The following is a 17,924-nucleotide window of genomic DNA, read 5'->3' on the forward strand; positions in this document are numbered from 1 at the left end:
TGGCATCCTCTGGACTTGCTCCAGCAGCTCCATGTCTTTTTGTGCTGAGGGCCCCAGAGCCAGAGGCAGCTCTGCAGGAGGAGCCTCACGAGAGCAGAGCAGAGCAGGGGGAATTTGCTCCCTTGACCTGCTGGTCACACCTCCTTTGATGCAGCGCCCAGAGCCCGCCTGCCATTCCAGCACCCACATCAGCTGCTGCCCATCCTCTCGGGCACAAGCCCCCAAAAGTCATGGACAACCACGGCTGGGGATGCAGGTACCCGAACCCAGCGCCCCGCATGCTCGACAGCCCCCAGGCAGTGCCAGCAGTGTCCCCTGTCCCCCGCTGGCTCGCCCCGTGCCCCCCACGCCGCTGCACTCACTGCTGTTGGTGGGCAGGGTCCCTGCCTGCCGCTGAGGCTGGCCCGTGGGCGGCGGGGAGATGGAGCGGACGGAGCCCGTGTCGTCTTCCTGGGAGCAGCCCGCCTGGATGGCGCGGAGGTAGCTGTGGCTCCGGGATCGGAAGTAGCTGGGCAGAGGCAGGTCCAGCACCTCCGCAGCCGCCGACTCGGCCTCGCTGTAGGTGGAGTCGCAGACGGGCTCGTACTGCTCCCCCAGCTCCGGCTCGGGTGCCTGCACGGGGACAGGGGCAGCCCCAGTCAGCCCCCGCCTGCGGCCGCCCTTCCCTTCCCTCCTGCTCCTCGCCCTCCGGCCGCTCCTGCGTGGTCCCGCTCACGGCAGAGGGACGGGAGGTGCAGTGGTCAGTGGTCAGCGGTCAGTAGTCAGTGGTCAGTGCTGCTGGGGCACAGGGTACCCGGGGCTCTCTGCTGAGAGAGGGAAGAGGGGCCCCTCCTTGGAGGTGAGACACCGGCACAGTGCCTGTGGAACACCCCCTGTCCTGCTGCTGAGAGCACGTGTGGCCAAAATCCCAGTCCAGCCTTTGCCAGGGCCCCTGTCCCAGCACAGCTGGGACACCCCAGCCTCAGGTGTGAGACCCACCAGGGCAGCTTGCTCCTTGGGGGACAACACTGGGAGACAGCAGGGGAGAGGTGTGGGCTGGGGGACAGCCCCCACGCTTGCCTAGGCTGGTTCTCGGAATCCATGCCAGCCCCATTCCTGGTGAGGGCCAGGAGAGAGCTTGGCTGTGGCCAGGGGTGAGCTCTGCCACTGCCCCCACCTCCCTGCCCCCTGCTCACAGCTCTGCCTCACTCTCCTGTGGCAGCTGCTGGGCAAACTTGGTCTTGGGAGAGGCTCAGCCAGGTCAAACCAGACCCAGCCCAGAGCAGACTGTTCTGAAATACAGGTGAGATGCTGAGACTGGCCCTGTTGCCCACATCCATCTCTCCTGGCCCTTTCTTTCTCCTGGCACTCAAGGACATTGCTTCTGCCCAGCATCTGAGTCCATGAGGTTTAGCTCAAGAAGTTCATCTGCTTTCCCCCTAAAACTGACGGTCCCTAAGCCCTTGCTGGGCCGAGGACTCAAGCTCTCCAGCTGCCCTGCAGTGCCCAGGGCAGGAGTGCTGTCTCCTTCTCCTCTTTTCCTTCTCCTGCTGCTGGCCTGGGCATGGGCTGACCCCAGAGCCTGCCTCACACCCTGCTGTGGGTGCCCAGGCTGGCCCCAGAAAGCTCCGTGAGGAAGGATGAGAGAAATGCCAGTGGGACAATACCTGCTCTCCATGGGTAAATATCTGAGGGATAAGTGAGGGGGGTCCAAAGATCTGGAAGAAAGAGTTGGAGAAGGTTAAAGGCTAAGAACAGGGGAGCCCCTCACACAGACAGTCACTGCACAGGGACCGAGGACAAGGGGAGCGGGGCGCCCATCCCCTGGGGCCACCGCTGCTGACACTTCAGTACAAACTGCAGAGCTCGTAAGATGCCAAGCGAGGCCACACAGGCCCCTCAGACAGTGGCACGGACACGGCAAAGCTCCACAGGACACCTCAACCACGGGAGAAGCTGCTGAGCATTCGGCCTGCTGTGTGCACCATATATCCATGTATGCCCACAGGGGACACTGGGATCACACTGTGCTGGGACACCCCTCGGCACACAGGGGCAGCTGGACGAGGCGGCCGTGGCTCCCACGGAGCACCTCTGGGTAGCCCCCAGCGCTGGCCAGCACCTCACAGCCCACAGAGCCCGGGGCGTGGGCAGTCCGAGTGCTCCACGTGGGGGGAACTGTCCTTCAGCCTGCAGGGCTGGGCTGACCACCTCGCTGCTGTGTCCCCGCACCAGAAGAAGCCACACAGAAGCTGTTCTGCCTCCCCAGCAGAGCAAAGCCACGGCAGACACTCGGCAGACGGACAGACCCCGACAGACACTGCCCTGCTGTGGGAGCACGGCCGCCGCCTCCTCCTCCTCTCCGCCCTCAGGGCTCTGCCTGGCACCACCTGTCCAGGACGACCCCCTCGGGAAGTTCTAAGTGTACCTGAGGAAAGGGGCTTGGCTCTGGGGATGGGCCTGGCCCTCTTGCACAGGGCACAGCTCACAGTGGGGCTTGGCAGTGTTGGGGTCACCAGCTCTGTCCCCCTTGGTGTGACAGGGGGTACTGACACACACACCTGCTGATCCCCGGACTGCCAGAGGGCTGCAAGGTGGAGCTGGAGGATTTGTTTGTCAGAGTTGAGGTGCTTCCATGTGGGAAGACACTGGGGTCTGGCTGGACACACAAGGAAGGTGTTAGAGGTCACACAAAAGTGAGGGCAGGGCAGGAACTACCTCTGGCACTGAGATGGATGAGACCAGCATGCACTGGCGGATGAACCAGCTCCATCCTGGATCAACAGACGTGCAGTTTGTGGGAGGCCTCTCAATCCCAACCAGCTGCAGCTGAACTCTCTGGTTTTCAGGGGACAGTGGCAGAGTGCATGTGATGGCAGCAGCCCCACATGTGAGTGGGTGCTGCGGCAGTCGGTGTGCCCCCAGTATCCCAGTGCCACCAGTCTGGCTCTGGGCTGGCTGCCTGGGCAGCTCCTGGCACATGAAGGGCTGCTCAGACCCTTCAGCTCCAAGTCCCTCCTGATGTCTCCATGGGGGTGCTGCACTCAGCTCCTGGAAGCAGCTCTAGACATGGATAGAGCACAGACCCAGTCTCCAGCAGAGACCTGGCTTCAGCACGGACTGACACGCAGAGGACAAGGCCACAACAGTCCTGACCCCGCTGTGCACTGACACACCCAGCACATTGCTGCTGCTGCACGAGGGACAGGACTGACCACAGGGAACAGCAATGCCCAGCAATGCCCCTGCTCCCCCCTGGCTCCCCTCCAAGGGCTCCCACCGCTCTGGGGCACCAGGAGACTCCAGCCAAGGGGCTCAGAGCCCCCCACACCTGGATGGGAACATGGGCAGGACATGCCCTTTTACCTCCCTCACCCTGGGGCTCCTGATGCCCACCCCGCTGCTGTGCCCCCCTGCACACACAGAGCAGCTGTGTGGGCACATGTCCCCATGCAGACACACAGGGACAGACGGGACAGAGGCCCAGGGTGACTGAGCTCACTGGGCAAAGCTGTGGAGCCATTGCTGCCCCACGGTGAAAGGGCTGAGATGAGCACACGGGACCTCTGCAAAGGCTCGTCCCTGCACTGGTTATCTCCGGCCTGTGAGGCAGCTCCAGAGCAATCCCAGCCCTGAGGAGCTCCAGAGTAACCCACGACCACAGCATAGGGAGTTAGACCCATTTTGCATCGACTGCATCCCAAATGTTGGTCGGGGCATGAGCCCACCCTGTGGCAAGGGGTTTGCCACCCTCTGCTAGCACCTCACAGGCATCCTTGGCTTTGCCATGGGGCCCAGGAATATCCAAGAGAGACATCTCCAGCTGGCTGGCAGGACAGCCTCCCGAACTACGGGCACCTTGTTCCTGGGTCCAGTCTGCTGCATGAGGGGTGAGGTCCTGAGCTGAGCAGGGTGGCTGTCCCTGGTGACCCTGCAGGGTTCCAGGCTGCACACCACCAGGAGAGGTTGGCCCTGGCTCTGGACCCACCCAGTGGGCATGAGAGGCTTGCAGCAAGGTTGAACAGCCTTGCAGATGGTTCTGGGGGGTGACACAGTGAGACCCTGCACCCAGAGCAGCCCTGAGCTTCTCCCAGCACTGTGGGGCCCCCTCTGGGCTACCATACCTGTGGCAGAGGGATTTTGGCTGCACCAGCAGTGTGAGAGGAGGCAAAGCTGCAGGAAGGAGGTCTAATAGGAATCCTGATTAAAGAGCTGGCCATGACACTTTGGTAAAGCTGCCAGGAACAGCCTGTGCAGTTCCTGGAGCACAGCCAGTGCCTTGTTTTGAAGAGGGAAGAAGATGCTCCTTCTCCCCTGAGCTGGCCTCCTCCCTCGCTGGCCGTGCCAGCACAGTGGGTCAGCACTTCAGCACCTCACCTGGTTGATGCAGCTGGACTCGTTGACACTGTCAGAGATCTGGTTTGTATTCTTCCTCCAGGTCGGGAACTTCGGAGGTAGGAGTATCTCGACAGAGTCCCAGGCGGTCCAGGCTCCTGCCAGCAGAGAGAGGGTGTGAGGGTGTCCCCACGCAGGGGCAGTGCTGGGGCAGTGCTGGAGCAGAGCCAGACCACCCTGCTCATGGCCAGACCACCCCTGCCCACGGCCCCTCTGCCAGGCACAGGCAGCACGGAGACGATGCTGGGCATCGCGTCCACTGCCGGGCTCCTGGAGAAGGCAGCGCTTCCCCACCCTGCCGGCCGCTGGCTCGGGCGTGGCACACAGGGACAGGGCTGCGGGGTGCAGTGGAAGGAGAGGGGACAAGGTTTTGGGTTCTGCTGCCCCCAGGAATGCACTGCAGGTGTCAAGTCTGTCCAGCTGAGCCCCAGGGAGCATGTGGGATCTGTGCTGGCCTCCAGCCACAGCACCGCCTGCATTGCCGCAAAAGCAGGGAGAGGCAGGGTGAGAAATGACTTCTAATTTGTATTTTGTGAACTTTGCAACTGGAAACAACTGCAAGACACATATATTTACAGTTGTATAGAGGAACCCAAAAGATTATCTGGAAGAAGTCCAGTGGGAACCTAGCTGGAATGACACTGCTGCACGAGCAGGGGATCAGTATTTCCAGTGCAGCTTTCCTGGGAGAAACTCTGCCACGAGGTCATGGGGCACAGCAGCAGGCTCTGCACAGGAGGAGAGCAGGGCTCTCACTGAACCTGACCCAGCGCAGCCCTCAGCTGAGACCAGGCACACGGGGCTGGGAGGGATGGGGAAGGATGGGGCTCCCCTGGGGCTCTGTCCCACCACGAGACCGTGTGTGAAGGAGTGCTGGTCACAGGCTGGGTGCACACGGTGGGGGACATCATCAGCCCAGGACAGCTGTGGAGCCTCTCCCTCTGGAATTGCCTGTGATCCCAACAGAGGCCCTCATGGTGCCGCTTCCCCCACACCTGCCAGGGCCGTGGGTACAGAGGTCTGATCGTCACCTGCCTGGGGACAGCAGAGCTGAGGGCAGGCCACGCCCTGTGCAGCGCGTGGGCATCCCACAGGGACTCTGAAGTGTCCATCCCGGGATGGGATGGGATGGGAGTGGGGAATTGTCCCTTCTACCAGGGGACATGGAGGGGACACCCAGGCCACGCGGGGACCAAGGGCCATGGGACACCCCTCGCCCTATGCTCTCTGCTGACCGCCGGCTTTCCCTCGTGCTGAGGGTTTTGTCTGTGAGCTCGCACCATGAGCCAGCCACGTCCTGGGGTGGGCAGCGTCCCTATGCCACCCACCGGCCTTCACCCCGCCTGCCCACGGGGAAACCGAGTCACAGAGCGGCCGACAGGAGCAGCGGCCGACAGGAGCAGCGACCCTCGCAGAGGGACGGCTCGTGGCTTGCTCTGTGCCTTGCCCCGGCTCTGTCTGTCCCTGCGGCCGCCCCGTCCCAGCCACAGCCCGGGGTCCCTCGGCTGCTGGAGCCCGGGGCTGCGGCCAGGGCCGGTCAGCAGGTGGCGGCCGCGCTCCATCCCGCCGCTATCCCGGCTCCATCCCGGCGCTATCCCGGCGCTATCCCGGCTCCATCCCGGCTGCATCCCGGCTGCATCCCGGCGCTATCCCGGCTCCATCCCGGCTCCATCCCGGCGCTATCCCCGCTTCGGCTTCAGCCTGCTTATATTCCCGGCTCCATCCCGGCGGTATCCTCGACTTCGGCTTCAGCCCCGCTTTTATTCCCAGTTCCGGCTTTATCCCCGCTTTTATTCCCGCTCCATCCCCGGCTCCGGCTCCGCTCCCCGGCTCCATCCTCGGCCCCGGCTTCAGCCTCGCTTTTATTCCCGGCTCCATCCCCAGCTCCATTCCTGGCTCCAGCCCCAGTCTCGGCTCTATCCCTGGTTTCAGCCCCGGCTCCAGCCCCGGCTCTATCCCCGGATCCGGCTCTAGTCCCGGTTCTATCCCCAGCTCCAGTTCCGGCTGCAGCCCCGGCTCCATTCCCGGTTCTGGCTCCGGTTCTGTCCCGGGCAGGGTCCTGCAGCGGAGCCCCCTCCGCCCCGCAGGGTTCTGCCCCGCAGAGCTCCTGTAGGGACGGGCCCTGCCCAGAGCCCCCCGCGGCCGCATCCCTGCGGTCCCGCCGCTCCCCAGACCTTTCCCAGCATTGTCCCAGCTCTGGCTGCGCCCAGGGCTCAGGGCAGGCCACATCCCGATGGACGTGGTCTGGATGGACAATGCCCAGGGCAGAAGGAGCCCCAGACTCTCTATGTGGTATTTTTCACCAGAGACCCCATGACCCCACTCTGCTCCCCTGAGGTGGATGTGAAGGCTCGGAACAGGGATGGATCCAGAACAGGCATTTCCAGGGCTCCCCAGAGCTGATTTTGTCACCATCTCCCAGCAGAAAGCAGCACCTGATGTCAGTGTGAAGGCTCTGTGAGGGGTCCCCACACTGCCTGCATCCCACTTCCCTCTGTGTGCTGGGCCTCAGCAGTTCACCCCCAGTGGCTCCTGCTCCTTCCTGTCCCTCCGAACCACTCACAGCCGCCGAAGCTGCAGCATTCGGAGCACTGACAGCCCCCAGGTGCCTTGTCCCGGGATGTGCAGCAGCTGCTGAGGACAGAGCATCACTGCCCGGGTCACACAGAGCCCGTCCTGCAGGAGCCACCTCTGGCCCAGCAAAGCTCCTGCTCTGCTCCCCCGGCTTGGTCTGGTTCAAACCACTGTGAGTCTTCCTCCCTCGATACCTGGTGCCAAACCTCTCAGCTCCTCAGGATATCATCCAGCCCAGTGTGCCAACCTTCTGGCTGGTCACAGGGTCCCTGGAAACCTCTGGAGCAGAGCAGCTCCAGGCATAGCCCCAGCGGGCCGAGTGCCCTCAGCCATGCCCGGTGAGCAGCTTCCAGGTCCAAGTGGCATCTTGGCATTGGGATCTCTGCATTCCCCCAGAGCAGAAGATGCTCAGAGAGGAAATCCCCACAGCTCCATCAGAGGAGTGCTCTCCCCATGGCTGAAGGGACAGGGACCTGGAGCAGCTCCTAACACCAGGGCTACTGGGAATCACCAGGATGGGGAGCTCTCTCCGTTCCTCTGCCACATCTTCTCCTGTCCCGCTTGTCTCCTCATCTCTCTGTTAGAGCTGGGGTGCAGGAGCCCTGCTGGGCTCTGATCCCACACGGGGCCTCTGTGGGGTGCTGCTGCTGGCCAGACCCCAAGGGCTGCTCCAGGTTGGCCCTGAGGACCCGCACAGAGCTCCCAGAGGAGCTCCAGCGTTACCTTTGTGTGGTGCTCTGCTCACTCAGGGACTGTTGGGTGGCCTTGAGGTAACTCTGCCTCCGAGCTGCAGTTTTCGGGGATGGTTTGGGGCTGGTTTCTGAGTCTTCACTGTCGTCATCCCCCATGGCTTTGATGTAACTCCCGCTCCGCATGCGCCGGCACGGGATCTCGCTGTCCTTGTCCCGGGACAGCGTGTTGTTCCACTCCCCCTGAGGCACCTGCAGGAGGAAGAAGAGTGTGAGCAGATGTGAGGGATGGCACACGCCCATGATCCTGGGACCTGTAGGATCATGGGGAACTGGGGACATTGCTGGACCTTCCCCTGGAGTGTAGTGGGAATAAGCAACACAATTCCTTCACAGCCCTCCCTTACCAGTTCATGCCAGGCAGCCCTTGGCTTGGTGGCCTCTGTTTTAGCACATCACAGCCATTCCCCACCGCTGGACACCTCCATCCCAGACATGCTCCCACAGCCAGGACAAGCTGCACAATGCCAGGCATAACAGGGGGAGAGGGACAGTCTCACTGGGCCTGTGTGGGGCACTGGGACAGGGCTGGACGCGGCTGTTCATTGCACAGACCACGTCACTGAACATAAAGTGCTGTTGTGGAGCAGGGCTTGGGGGGTCAGAGCCCAGGCCTTCATGGGCTCTTTAAGGTTTCTGAGTTGAATGTGACTCTGAGTGGCTGAAATTACTTTCTGGAACCAAGTTAGGCTCTCACAAGTCCCTCTAGAGCAGCTTGGGCACACAAACCTTTTGCTGGCCTCTCTGCAGAGAGATGAGCAGCACCTTGGGCATGAAAAGCACTTCTAACCCCACCAAGATGACAACTCCATAGTTAATTTAAAGCAGACATGGCCTCTTGTTCCCTCACTAGAGCTGATGGTCCCACGGGAGGCTTGAAGCACTGAGCAGCCACAGTAGCCACCACCTCGCCTGCCCATCCTGCGAAGGGTTTGTGGTTTGGGGATTGAGGCAGAGCCAAAGTGCCCAGGACTGACCAGGACAAGGCACATGTGGTGTGGGACAGGTCAGGAGAAAGATGGGGAAGCCCGAGTTTCCAGGAGCAAGCCTTGGCTTTGTGGCTCACTTGGATTGCAGCTGGCCTTTGTCCGGCCCTCGAGGACACGGCCGAGGAGCAGCCAGGCCAGACGTGAGGATGCAGCAGTGTCCATGCCAGTGCCAGTGCCAGGGCAGCCCAGACTGCTCCAGCAGCAGCTGGGGATGCTGCAGGGAGCAGTGACAGGTCTTGTGCTGAGCACAGCTTGTGCTGAGGAGAGCGTCCACGCTGGCTGTGCTAAATGGAGCTGCTGGAGCTGCCCAGGGAGCCGTGGGACTGAGCAGCCACAGCTCACACAGGGCTCTGGGGACACAGGGCTGTGCTGCAGCTGCCATGAGCCACAGCCGTGTGGTGCCTGTTCCATCCCTGCTCCCAGCAGGGCTCCCGTGGGAGCCAGAGCCAGTCTGGGGCTGTGTGTGATGCTGCTGGGGTGCAGCACCTTCAGGTGAGGCTCAGCTCTGCAGGCTGTGTCCAGGTCAGGCTCAATCCACACACCACAGCCGAGGGCTTTCTCCTGCCCAAAGGAGCAGAGGCTCAGCCCATGTCCTGCCAGCCTGCCCCATGTGTCCACTCTGGAACAGACCCCAAACCACCCTTGGGGCTGCTTTGGTGACAGGCCCCCGCCTGGAGTGCGCCCATGACCCAGCACCCACATTCCTGGGGGATGTGGATCGGAGCCAAGGCTGACCCAGGTGTGTGAGATCCAGCTGGGGACCGAAGTGGAGCGAGTCTTCCACATGAGGCACGCACACTGGCCAGGCCTCCCTGGCCCACTTGCTGCTGGTGTGGATCTTGCCAGCCCTTTCCACTCTGCTCCTGCCATCTTCGTGCCTGGCCATGGCTCCCAGGCCGGCTGCTCACACAGCTGTCCAGCTCAGGGGCTGTGGGTGTCATCTGTCAGGTCCTTGTAAATAAATGCAAGAGCCGAGAACCCTTTCCCTGCCGGGTGTGAGTGCTGCCTCTGCCCCAGCCTCTGTCTGTACTGGTGGCCTTGAGGCCAGGAGGGGCCCTGCTGGCTCCAGCTGAGTCCTGCCACACGAAGGATCCCACAGGTCACTGGGATGCCTGGCTCCGACCCTTTCTAAAGGAGACAGGGAGCCTGAGAATCACTTTTTTATCTGTCACCTTGGTGTCACGGCTGGCTGGAGACTGCATTTTACTGCCTGCCTTCTCCTCAAGGTGAGCTGCAGCTCCTGCCTGTGGGGTCTGGGCCAGCATGGGGCTGGTGAAGGGCCAGGCAGGGCTGGTGAAGGGCTGGCAGGGCTGGTGAAGGGCCAGGCAGGGCTGGTGAAGGGCAGGCAGGGCTGGTGAGGGCTGGTGAGGGCTGGCAGGGCTGGTGAAGGGCTGGCAGGGCTGGTGAAGGGCCAGGCAGGGCTGGTGAAGGGCAGGCAGGGCTGGTGAGGGCTGGTGAGGGCTGGCAGGGCTGGTGAAGGGCTGGCAGGGCTGGTGAAGGGCCAGGCAGGGCTGGTGAAGGGCAGGCAGGGCTGGTGAGGGCTGGCAGGGCTGGTGAAGGGCCAGGCAGGGCTGGTGAGAGCTGGCAGGGCTGGTGAAGGGCTGGCAGGGCTGGTGAGAGCTGGCAGGGCTGGTGAAGGGCTGGCAGGGCTGGCTGCAGCCCCTGGCTGAGGAGGACAGGGCCAGCCAGCAGCCAAGTGGGCCATGCAGGACAGGGACTGCAGGACAGGGACTGCCCAGCTGTCCCTGTGCAGGGCCAGCGCTGGATGGTGTGGGGCAGTGAGGGTGCTGGGCTCAGCTGAGGACAGAGAGGGCTTTAAGACCTCAGGATCCTGCAGCTGCTCTGCTGCCACTGCTCGGGGGCACGGGCTGGGGGCTGCTCAGTTCTGCCATGGCTGCCGCATTTGCCCCCTGGCCTCGGACTCTCTGGGCACGGCAGCACAAAGACAGTCCCAGCGTGTCTCTCCCTGCTGGTGCAGCCCCAGCACTGCCTGCCCCACACGGACCTGTCCCTCTCCCAGGAACAGCCTCCCTGTGGCATCAGGACAGCGCCTGGTCCTGGCCAAGCTGCCTTAATCCTCTTTTCCCTGCCTCTCCTCTGCTTTGCCCCATGGCAAGGCAGCAGGACACAGAGCTGCTCTCAAGGTGCTCCACATTCCAGTTCAGCAGCCAAGGGGAAGGAATTCACCCTCTGAATCCGCTGCCCCACTTTGGAGCGTGTCCCACCTCTGCCTGCACAGAGTCCGCCGGGACAGAGTGGGACGAGTGTCTGTAAGTGTCACACCTGCAAAGACAAGCAGGTGCCCTCGGGGACCCGCAAAAGCAGTACAGGTCCTTTGGGTGCTGTTCAGAGCCCTCTGGGGTGCTTCTCTGCAGGAGGATGTGAGGAGCCCGTCCCATAGTCTGAAGCTCTGCGATGGGGATGGCGAGCCCAGAGCAGCTTCTGTGATCAAGGACAGACTGGACAGTGGCCAGTGCAGCCCCTCGGTGGCAGCAGAGTTCCTGGCAGGTGACACCAGGGGCTCTGAGCACAGCCTATGTGTCACGGCCAAGGGGGCATGAGGGCACCCAGAGCAGCTCCAGAGGCTCCTCACAGGCAGTGGGGCTCTGCTGCTGCCCTTCCTGCTGCTCTCCCAGGTGTGGCCTTGGCTCTGCCCATGGTGCTTTGGGTGGCGTGGAAGGGGGGGCACTAAGGGGATGCCCAGGTCTGGAGACTTCATGGGGACTTGGGGATGCACCTGCCCTGAGGCTGCACGGAGGTGAGGAGGGGGCAGCAGGGATGGTCTGCCAGGCTGCAGGATGTGGATCCTTCCTTGTGCCCAGTCGTGGTCCATGCGGTGCCAAGTGGTGCAGGGATGTGGGATCCAGGCACGTGTCCATCCCTGGAGCTGGGCTCCACTCAACCCTGCATTGTCCCCAAGGGCTGCCCAGTCACTGGCCAGCAGTGCCACCCAGGACAAAGAGGGGAAAGGGAAGGGGCACGGGGAAACGTCCCTTGGGCATCCCCCATCCCTGGAGCACGAACACAGCGGGGACTGGGGGAAGGGGAAAGCTCCACTCCGGGCTCTGGCAGGAGCTGCGGCGCTCCCTCCGCTCGGGGCACGTCAGGGGGAAGAGACTCAAGGAGCAAACGGGGTTCCACCACACAAGTGCCAGCTCTGCCATGCAGCCCAGCCCCGCACACACGGACATGCAGCACAGGAAGGCCCTGCTGAGCGCTCCAGGGGTGCATGGGCCATGCACAGGCTCCACTGCTGCGGGCACACTGCCAGGTCCTCGAGAAAGCAGGAGCCAGGCTGTCCCTCTGGCAGGGCACCCTCTGGGAAGGACCTGGGCTGTATTCCTGCCCCATGGCAGCTCGGTGGGGCTGGCGTGAGGTGCTCAGCATCGTGGAGCAGCTGGCACTGAACAGGCCACCCACTCTGGATTATGAATTATTGTCAGGGCTCCTGGGGGGTTAAGGATGCCCTGGTGTGGTCTGACTGTAGGTGGGGTTGGGGAGGCTGATCTGGATGATGCATCAGGTTAATGGTGACTGTTCCCTGGGAGCCCCCACACTGCCCGTCCCTTCGGTGCTGTCTGCGGATCCACAGCTCTTGCTCATTCCTGCCTGGGGCATCTCCCACCCCAAGGAGCTTCCCAGCCTCTTTCCTTGTGCTCTCAGCTGCATATGGGGCCCATGGGGACAGGGGGACAGGGGATGGGGAGCATGGCCTCCCTCCTTGGGGACTGTGCTCTAAGGGTGGAGCTGTGTCACCCTAGGGACTGATCCTGAGAGACCCCTACCCTGATGGGACAGGGCTGGGCCTGGAGATGGGTGATCACCAACTCCAACATCTGGGTATGGATGTTTCCAGGGCCTGGAAACATCACATGGACCCCCAACAGTTCCTGATGAATCCCCAAAATACCCAGACCCTTCAAATGGGGCAGGAGAGGTGAATAGCCCTGGGGGCTTACCCAGCCTGGAGGTTGCGGTGTCCTGTTTGTCTCCATCCCACTCCTCCTGCCCTCCCTCATGTCCCCTCACCACTGGGACCCACTGGGCATTTCTGCGTGGCAGCTGCCCCCTCTGCAGCAGGGCAGGGCCCCTGTGCCCCCCCAGGCACTGGGAAAGCAGATCCCTGCTGTTCCTCCCCACGGCACACGGAGGGAGTGGGCTCGCCCTGTCCCCAGGTGTGACCGGGGACATGTGGCCTTGCAAAAGGACGTTTCCCACTCACAAGCTCCAGAGGTGACTTCTCCATCACCCTTCCTGTGCCCAGGAGGGGTTGGGATACAACAACCCCATCCTCCCATGAGGTGCCTGAGCCCTGTGCCCCGATTTTGGGGCTGGCACCGGACACCTGGGGACAAGGTGAGCCCAAGCACCTGTGACCTGTCGGCTTGTGGGGGCACCGGGCACTGTGTTTTCGGGGCTGGGTGCCCGGGGTCTTGGTTCTGGTGGTGAGCTGCTGGTGAACTGAGCCCAGGGGCTGCCCCAGGCACTGGGGATGTTGGTCACACCCCGGTGTCCCCCAGTGCCCCTCCAGCCATGCCCGTCGTGGCTGTCGGCTGCTCCCTACCTGCTCCAAGTCCGGTGGCGCAGGCTGCTGCCCCTGGCCAGTGGTCCCAGGAGGATCAGAGTGGGAGGGAGCTGGGCAAAAGCTTCTCCTCAAAACAAGATCCCTACCTGGGCGCTGCCTGTGTCGGTCGGCCCGGGGCTGAGGGGCTGGTCCCACCTCCGCGGGGACTCGCTCGGCTGCCGCGGGGCACCCGTGTCCTCCCAGCCGAGCGGTGGGGCTGCCCAGCTGCTGGCCAGGCCCGTGCCACCCAGCTGTGCCCACAGCCCTGCGTCAGGCTGTCGAGAAACGGAGGCTCATTACATGGGGGGGAATGAGCAGGGCAGCCGTGCACCCCAGAGCCCAGGGGCTGTTGGGGCTGCCTGCCGGGCTCTGCGCTGCAGCCTGAGGGGAGCAGAGCCCTTGGAGAGCTTGGCTGCAGCTCTTTAACCTCAGATGCTTAACTGGAAGGAGGAGGGGCAAGGAAAAAGGAACCAGGCCAAGACGATTTTCCCTGCTGGTGTTCCTGATGCAGTCAGTTCAGTCCCGTGGAAATTTGATTTGCAGCCCTGGCCAGCAAGGTATTGGAAGCCGAGTGTGCTTCAATAATTCATCGCTTTTCAAAGCCTCTAAGCCCGCTGGGCACAGCCAGGGAAGCCCCTGGCACCTCTGCATTAAAAGGATGCTGGAGATTTACATACACAGACCAATCCCCTCCTCCCCCCACCCAGGCCTGGCTTATTTGTCTCCATTCCTCTCTCCAGGGCACAACCAGGTTCATGCCGTTCCAGCGCTGCTTTTGGAACCTGCCACAGCCCTGGAGCTGTCGGTGCCAGGGTTTCAAACCAGCATCAGCCATGCAGGCCATGCAAGCGGGGCTGGCAGTGTCCTGCTGCCCCAGCCCTGCCCCGCGGGCGAGCAGCGAGGCGCTGCCGGTCCTACCAGTGCTCCGGGGAAGCTGGGCAGAGCGGGGCTGACTGGGCACGCCGGCACATCCTTGCGATGCGTGGAGATAAGGGCTGAGTGTCAGTTAGTGCTGCTGACCTTCAGCCCCTGGGGGGTGGCACAGGGGTCTCCACGGGGGCCTGGCGAGCTGTGTCCGGTGTGAGAGGTGGCCCCTCAGCATTCCCGGCTGTGTGGGCACTTGGGAAACAGCCACACGTGGCAGCTACACCCCTGCCTGCCCAGGAGTGTCCCCCAGCACCTGCAGGGCCTGGGCAGGCAGTGGGGACACGTGGGGGGCCTGCAGGAGATGGGATCCCACCCAGCACAGGGGGTGGGGTGCCATGGCATGTCCCCTCCACCTCACATTGCCACTGTCCAGCACAGGGACTGGGGGTGCTGGGACAGCGCTGCAGCTGTGGGAGATGGACCCCATCAGCACCTGTGTCCCTGCAGGAGGAGTAGGGGTCTGTGCCCAGGGCCTTCCCCAGCCCTCTCCTGGCAGCGTGACCTGAGGTGGCAGCTGAACCATCTGGAGATGTTTGATAAGGTCACACGGGCGCCCACCGAGGGGATGTCCCTGAACTCCTGTGCTCTCCCTGCACGGAGCACCCCGTGTTCCCCCGCGGCACCCACCTGCAGGTAGTGGTAGGCCAAGTCCTGGTGGCAGGACTTGGATTTGAGCAAGGCTTTGTCGATGGTGGCGGAGGCCTTCTGGCACACCTCCCGGGCATGGCTGAGCGTCAGCGTGGACCAGGAGCCCCGCTTGATGTAGTTGGAGTCGTTGTTGATGGGGATATTGGTGCAAGGGGTGACCTTGAGGTCGTTATTGCTCTTGGAGGATTTCAGCATGTGCTCGCTGATGGTGTTGTAGGCGTGCATGAAGTACTTTGGCTGGCTGTGGTCGGGCTGCCGGCCCAGCGTCATCAGCCCCATGGGGTTGCGGTAGCTGCAGGTGTCGCTGTCCAGGTTGTCATCAGAGCTCCACCAGCCGGAGATGTTGGACCGGGTCCTGCGCTTGGGCTCGGAGGTCTTTGCCCGGTCCTTGCTCTTGCTCCTCCGGTTTTGCTTGGCGTCATCCGCCCCCTTCTTCCCGTTCACGTTGCCCTTGGTGGGGCCCTCCAGAGACTGGGACTTGGCAAAGAGCTTCTGCACGGAATGCACGAGGTGCCGGATGCGCCCCGGGCTCTCGCTCCGGTGCTTCGCGTCGCTCCGCTGGAACTGGAGGGTGCTGAAGCCGTCCCTGTGGATGGGCAGCTGCTTCTCAAACTGGTCGAGGAGGTTGGCAGGCAGGCGGTTGATCTTTGTGGCTTGGGCATGGCTCGGAAAAGGGTTGTCATCCGGGACCTCGAAGTGGGAGTTGTAATGGATGCGGGGGAAAGTGCTGCTGTTGGAGATCTGGTTGTTGAGTGGAAGGAGACAGTCCCCATGGACGGTGTTCTGGGCCGGGAATCGGGGGTCCATGGCGAAGGAGTCGGTGGGGCTGAGGAGATAAGGGTTCCTGTCCTGGGGGGCATAAAGAGAGTCTTGAGGGGAGTCCAGGTTTTCGGAGAGATGGCGGCTTCTGTTGTCTCCTAAGCCCTTCATGGTCCCAGGGCTTCCTAGACCATGGCTCAGGGACGGTGTGGCAGAGCCCTTGCAGACCTCCCTGCAGCTGGAGGAAGAGGACAGATGCTGAGAGCCCACGGGGAACCCCTCTGTCAGCCCACTCCTCAGCGGGAGCACATCCCCGTCCCCCTCTGAAAGCAAATGCCACCACGGGTAAGGGACAAAGGAGAGAAGCAGGATGGAAGAGGCAGGATGGGAGGGGAAGGGGTGTGAGACCAGGGGCTGGAGAGAGCAGGGCCCAGCAGAGGAGGAGGGGCAGGATTCACTTCCCACTGCAGCTGCAGCACTCGTGTGCCTCGGTGCCTGGCCACGGGCTGCTTCAACGCTGCTGCTGCTGCTCTGCTGCTGCACGGGGTTATTAAACAGCATCCCCTCCCCAGCAGCGTGACAGAGGCACTGCCAGCAGGGCCCTGCTCTGTCCCATCGGCTCAGGGGGCTGCAGGAAAGCCTGCTGTCAGAGCCCAGCAGCTCCTGGCTGAGCCCAGGCAGCCCAGAGCCGAGCACCCCAGCGCTGCAGGGTGCCCGGTGCTCCCGTGGTGGTGGATGCCGGGGCTGGCACCGCTCCCGCAGCTGTGCTAATGTGACACGATGGCAAACACCTCCTCTCCAGCCAGTGCTGCCTTCCTGGCAGGTTCTGCCCCGGAGCACGGTGTGTCAGTAGCTCTGTAAGAGCTGAGGTGTTTCCGAGCACTCAGAGCCTGACCTGAGAAGCTGTTGGCTGCTTGGCTGATGATTCCTGCTGTGCTGCACCACTCCTGGGGAGCTGTGCCACCTGTGCCACCCTCCGAGCCAGCCCATCTGTCCCCTCTGCCACAGTGAGGGGCTGGTGTTTCAGCAGGTACAGATCCCTGTGGGGTGGTGGGAGGGCAGCTGGACAGAGGGATCCCCCGAGGGATCCTCACTGAACATCTCCCCAGTGGTCTTGCCCCATCCTGCTCGGTTCAGAGGGATCCTCATCTTCACTGTGTTATACAGGGGAAAATGACAAACCTTTTGGGTTTGCTTAAAAGAAAAATCAGTGTACATTTGTATGAGTTGAGCTGTCAATCAATAAGTTGACTTTCCATACTTGAAACCTACTTGAAATCACGGAGTGTATAAATGAACTCCTGTTACCTGCTAGTTTAGTTTCTTAGTTCCTTTTTGGTTTAGTGTGAGTGTCACTTAAAAAAGAGAGTGACTTTTAACACATGCAGATGGCATGTCCCTGTGAGGAGCAGAGCTGGCAGTCTGTGCTCCTGGCCTCTCCCTTTCAGCCATGAATTGGTCTCCAGTCTTCTCGAGGAGCTTGTCCCCCAACGTGCAGCGTGGCCAGCAAGGTGGTGTGGGAGTGGAGGCAGTGACCACTGCAGGATGGCAGGAATCGACAGGCTTGTCTTCCTTCCTCACTCAGGGAAAAATGTATTAATAATGAAAAGCAGCCAGAGATTTAAATAATTGTTTGGAAGCACAGAAAAAAAAAAAAGAAGTGGAATTTATTCCATGGCTTGATGGGCTTTACAGTCTCCATTTAACTCTGTTGCTCCCAGGGGGTTGGCAGAGCCAAGCTGGGCTTTCTAAAGCTGCAGTGGGCACAGCCTGGGCTTCCCACCCTGCTCCGATGGGGACCCCACTGCCCCTCCCTGAGCCCTGCTCCCGAGGGTCCTGCCCACGCTGACCTCATGGGCACTGCCCACTGCTGCACTGGCTGCCCATGCGGGCATCCAGGGGGCCCCACACCAGGCTTGCCCAGTCCTGACCCAAGCCCTGGAGTGGCCCCATGGGGCGGCTCCTCCTCTCCTGCTGCTGAGTTGCTCCAGCTGCCTTCACCTCCAAGCTGTGCCCTGCCCCATGGTCTGGGCTGTGGTGCCCTGGGGGCTAAGATTTGCCCCTCTCCACCACACAGACAGTGCCCAGGCATTTTGGGGATGGGGACATGGCCTGAGCTGGGAAATGTTGATACCAAACCTGAACTTTGTGCCCGAACACCAAATGCAGCCTTAGCCTTGACTGGTGCCCAGCTGCTTCTGGTGGCTGCGGGCACCATCTTAATTCCTGCTGTGCTCTGCAGCAGCATCAGCCCCCCTGGAGCCCCCTGCCCATAGGACCCTCTGGGCTGGTGGAGCTGGGGTGGTGCTGGCTGGGAGGTGCCAGCAGGGAGGCTCCGGA

At 62.4% G+C, this 17,924-nt stretch overlaps 1 protein-coding gene across 1 annotated transcript in view; it reads right to left on the bottom strand.

Annotated features, from left to right (window-relative positions):
* The window catches only part of DLGAP4 (DLG associated protein 4), a 150,246-nt gene that overhangs the window by 47,113 nt on the left and 85,209 nt on the right, over positions 1-17,924 (bottom strand). The window contains 6 exon segments of the mRNA XM_032127407.1: positions 363-612; positions 1,647-1,697; positions 4,357-4,393; positions 4,395-4,472; positions 7,672-7,889; positions 14,805-15,822. Of these exon segments, the coding sequence (XP_031983298.1) occupies positions 363-612; positions 1,647-1,697; positions 4,357-4,393; positions 4,395-4,472; positions 7,672-7,889; positions 14,805-15,755 (1,585 nt within the window). The 5' untranslated portion in view covers positions 15,756-15,822.

Source organism: Corvus moneduloides, chromosome 17 (genome assembly GCF_009650955.1).
Source record: "Corvus moneduloides isolate bCorMon1 chromosome 17, bCorMon1.pri, whole genome shotgun sequence".
Classification (NCBI taxonomy): domain Eukaryota; kingdom Metazoa; phylum Chordata; class Aves; order Passeriformes; family Corvidae; genus Corvus; species Corvus moneduloides.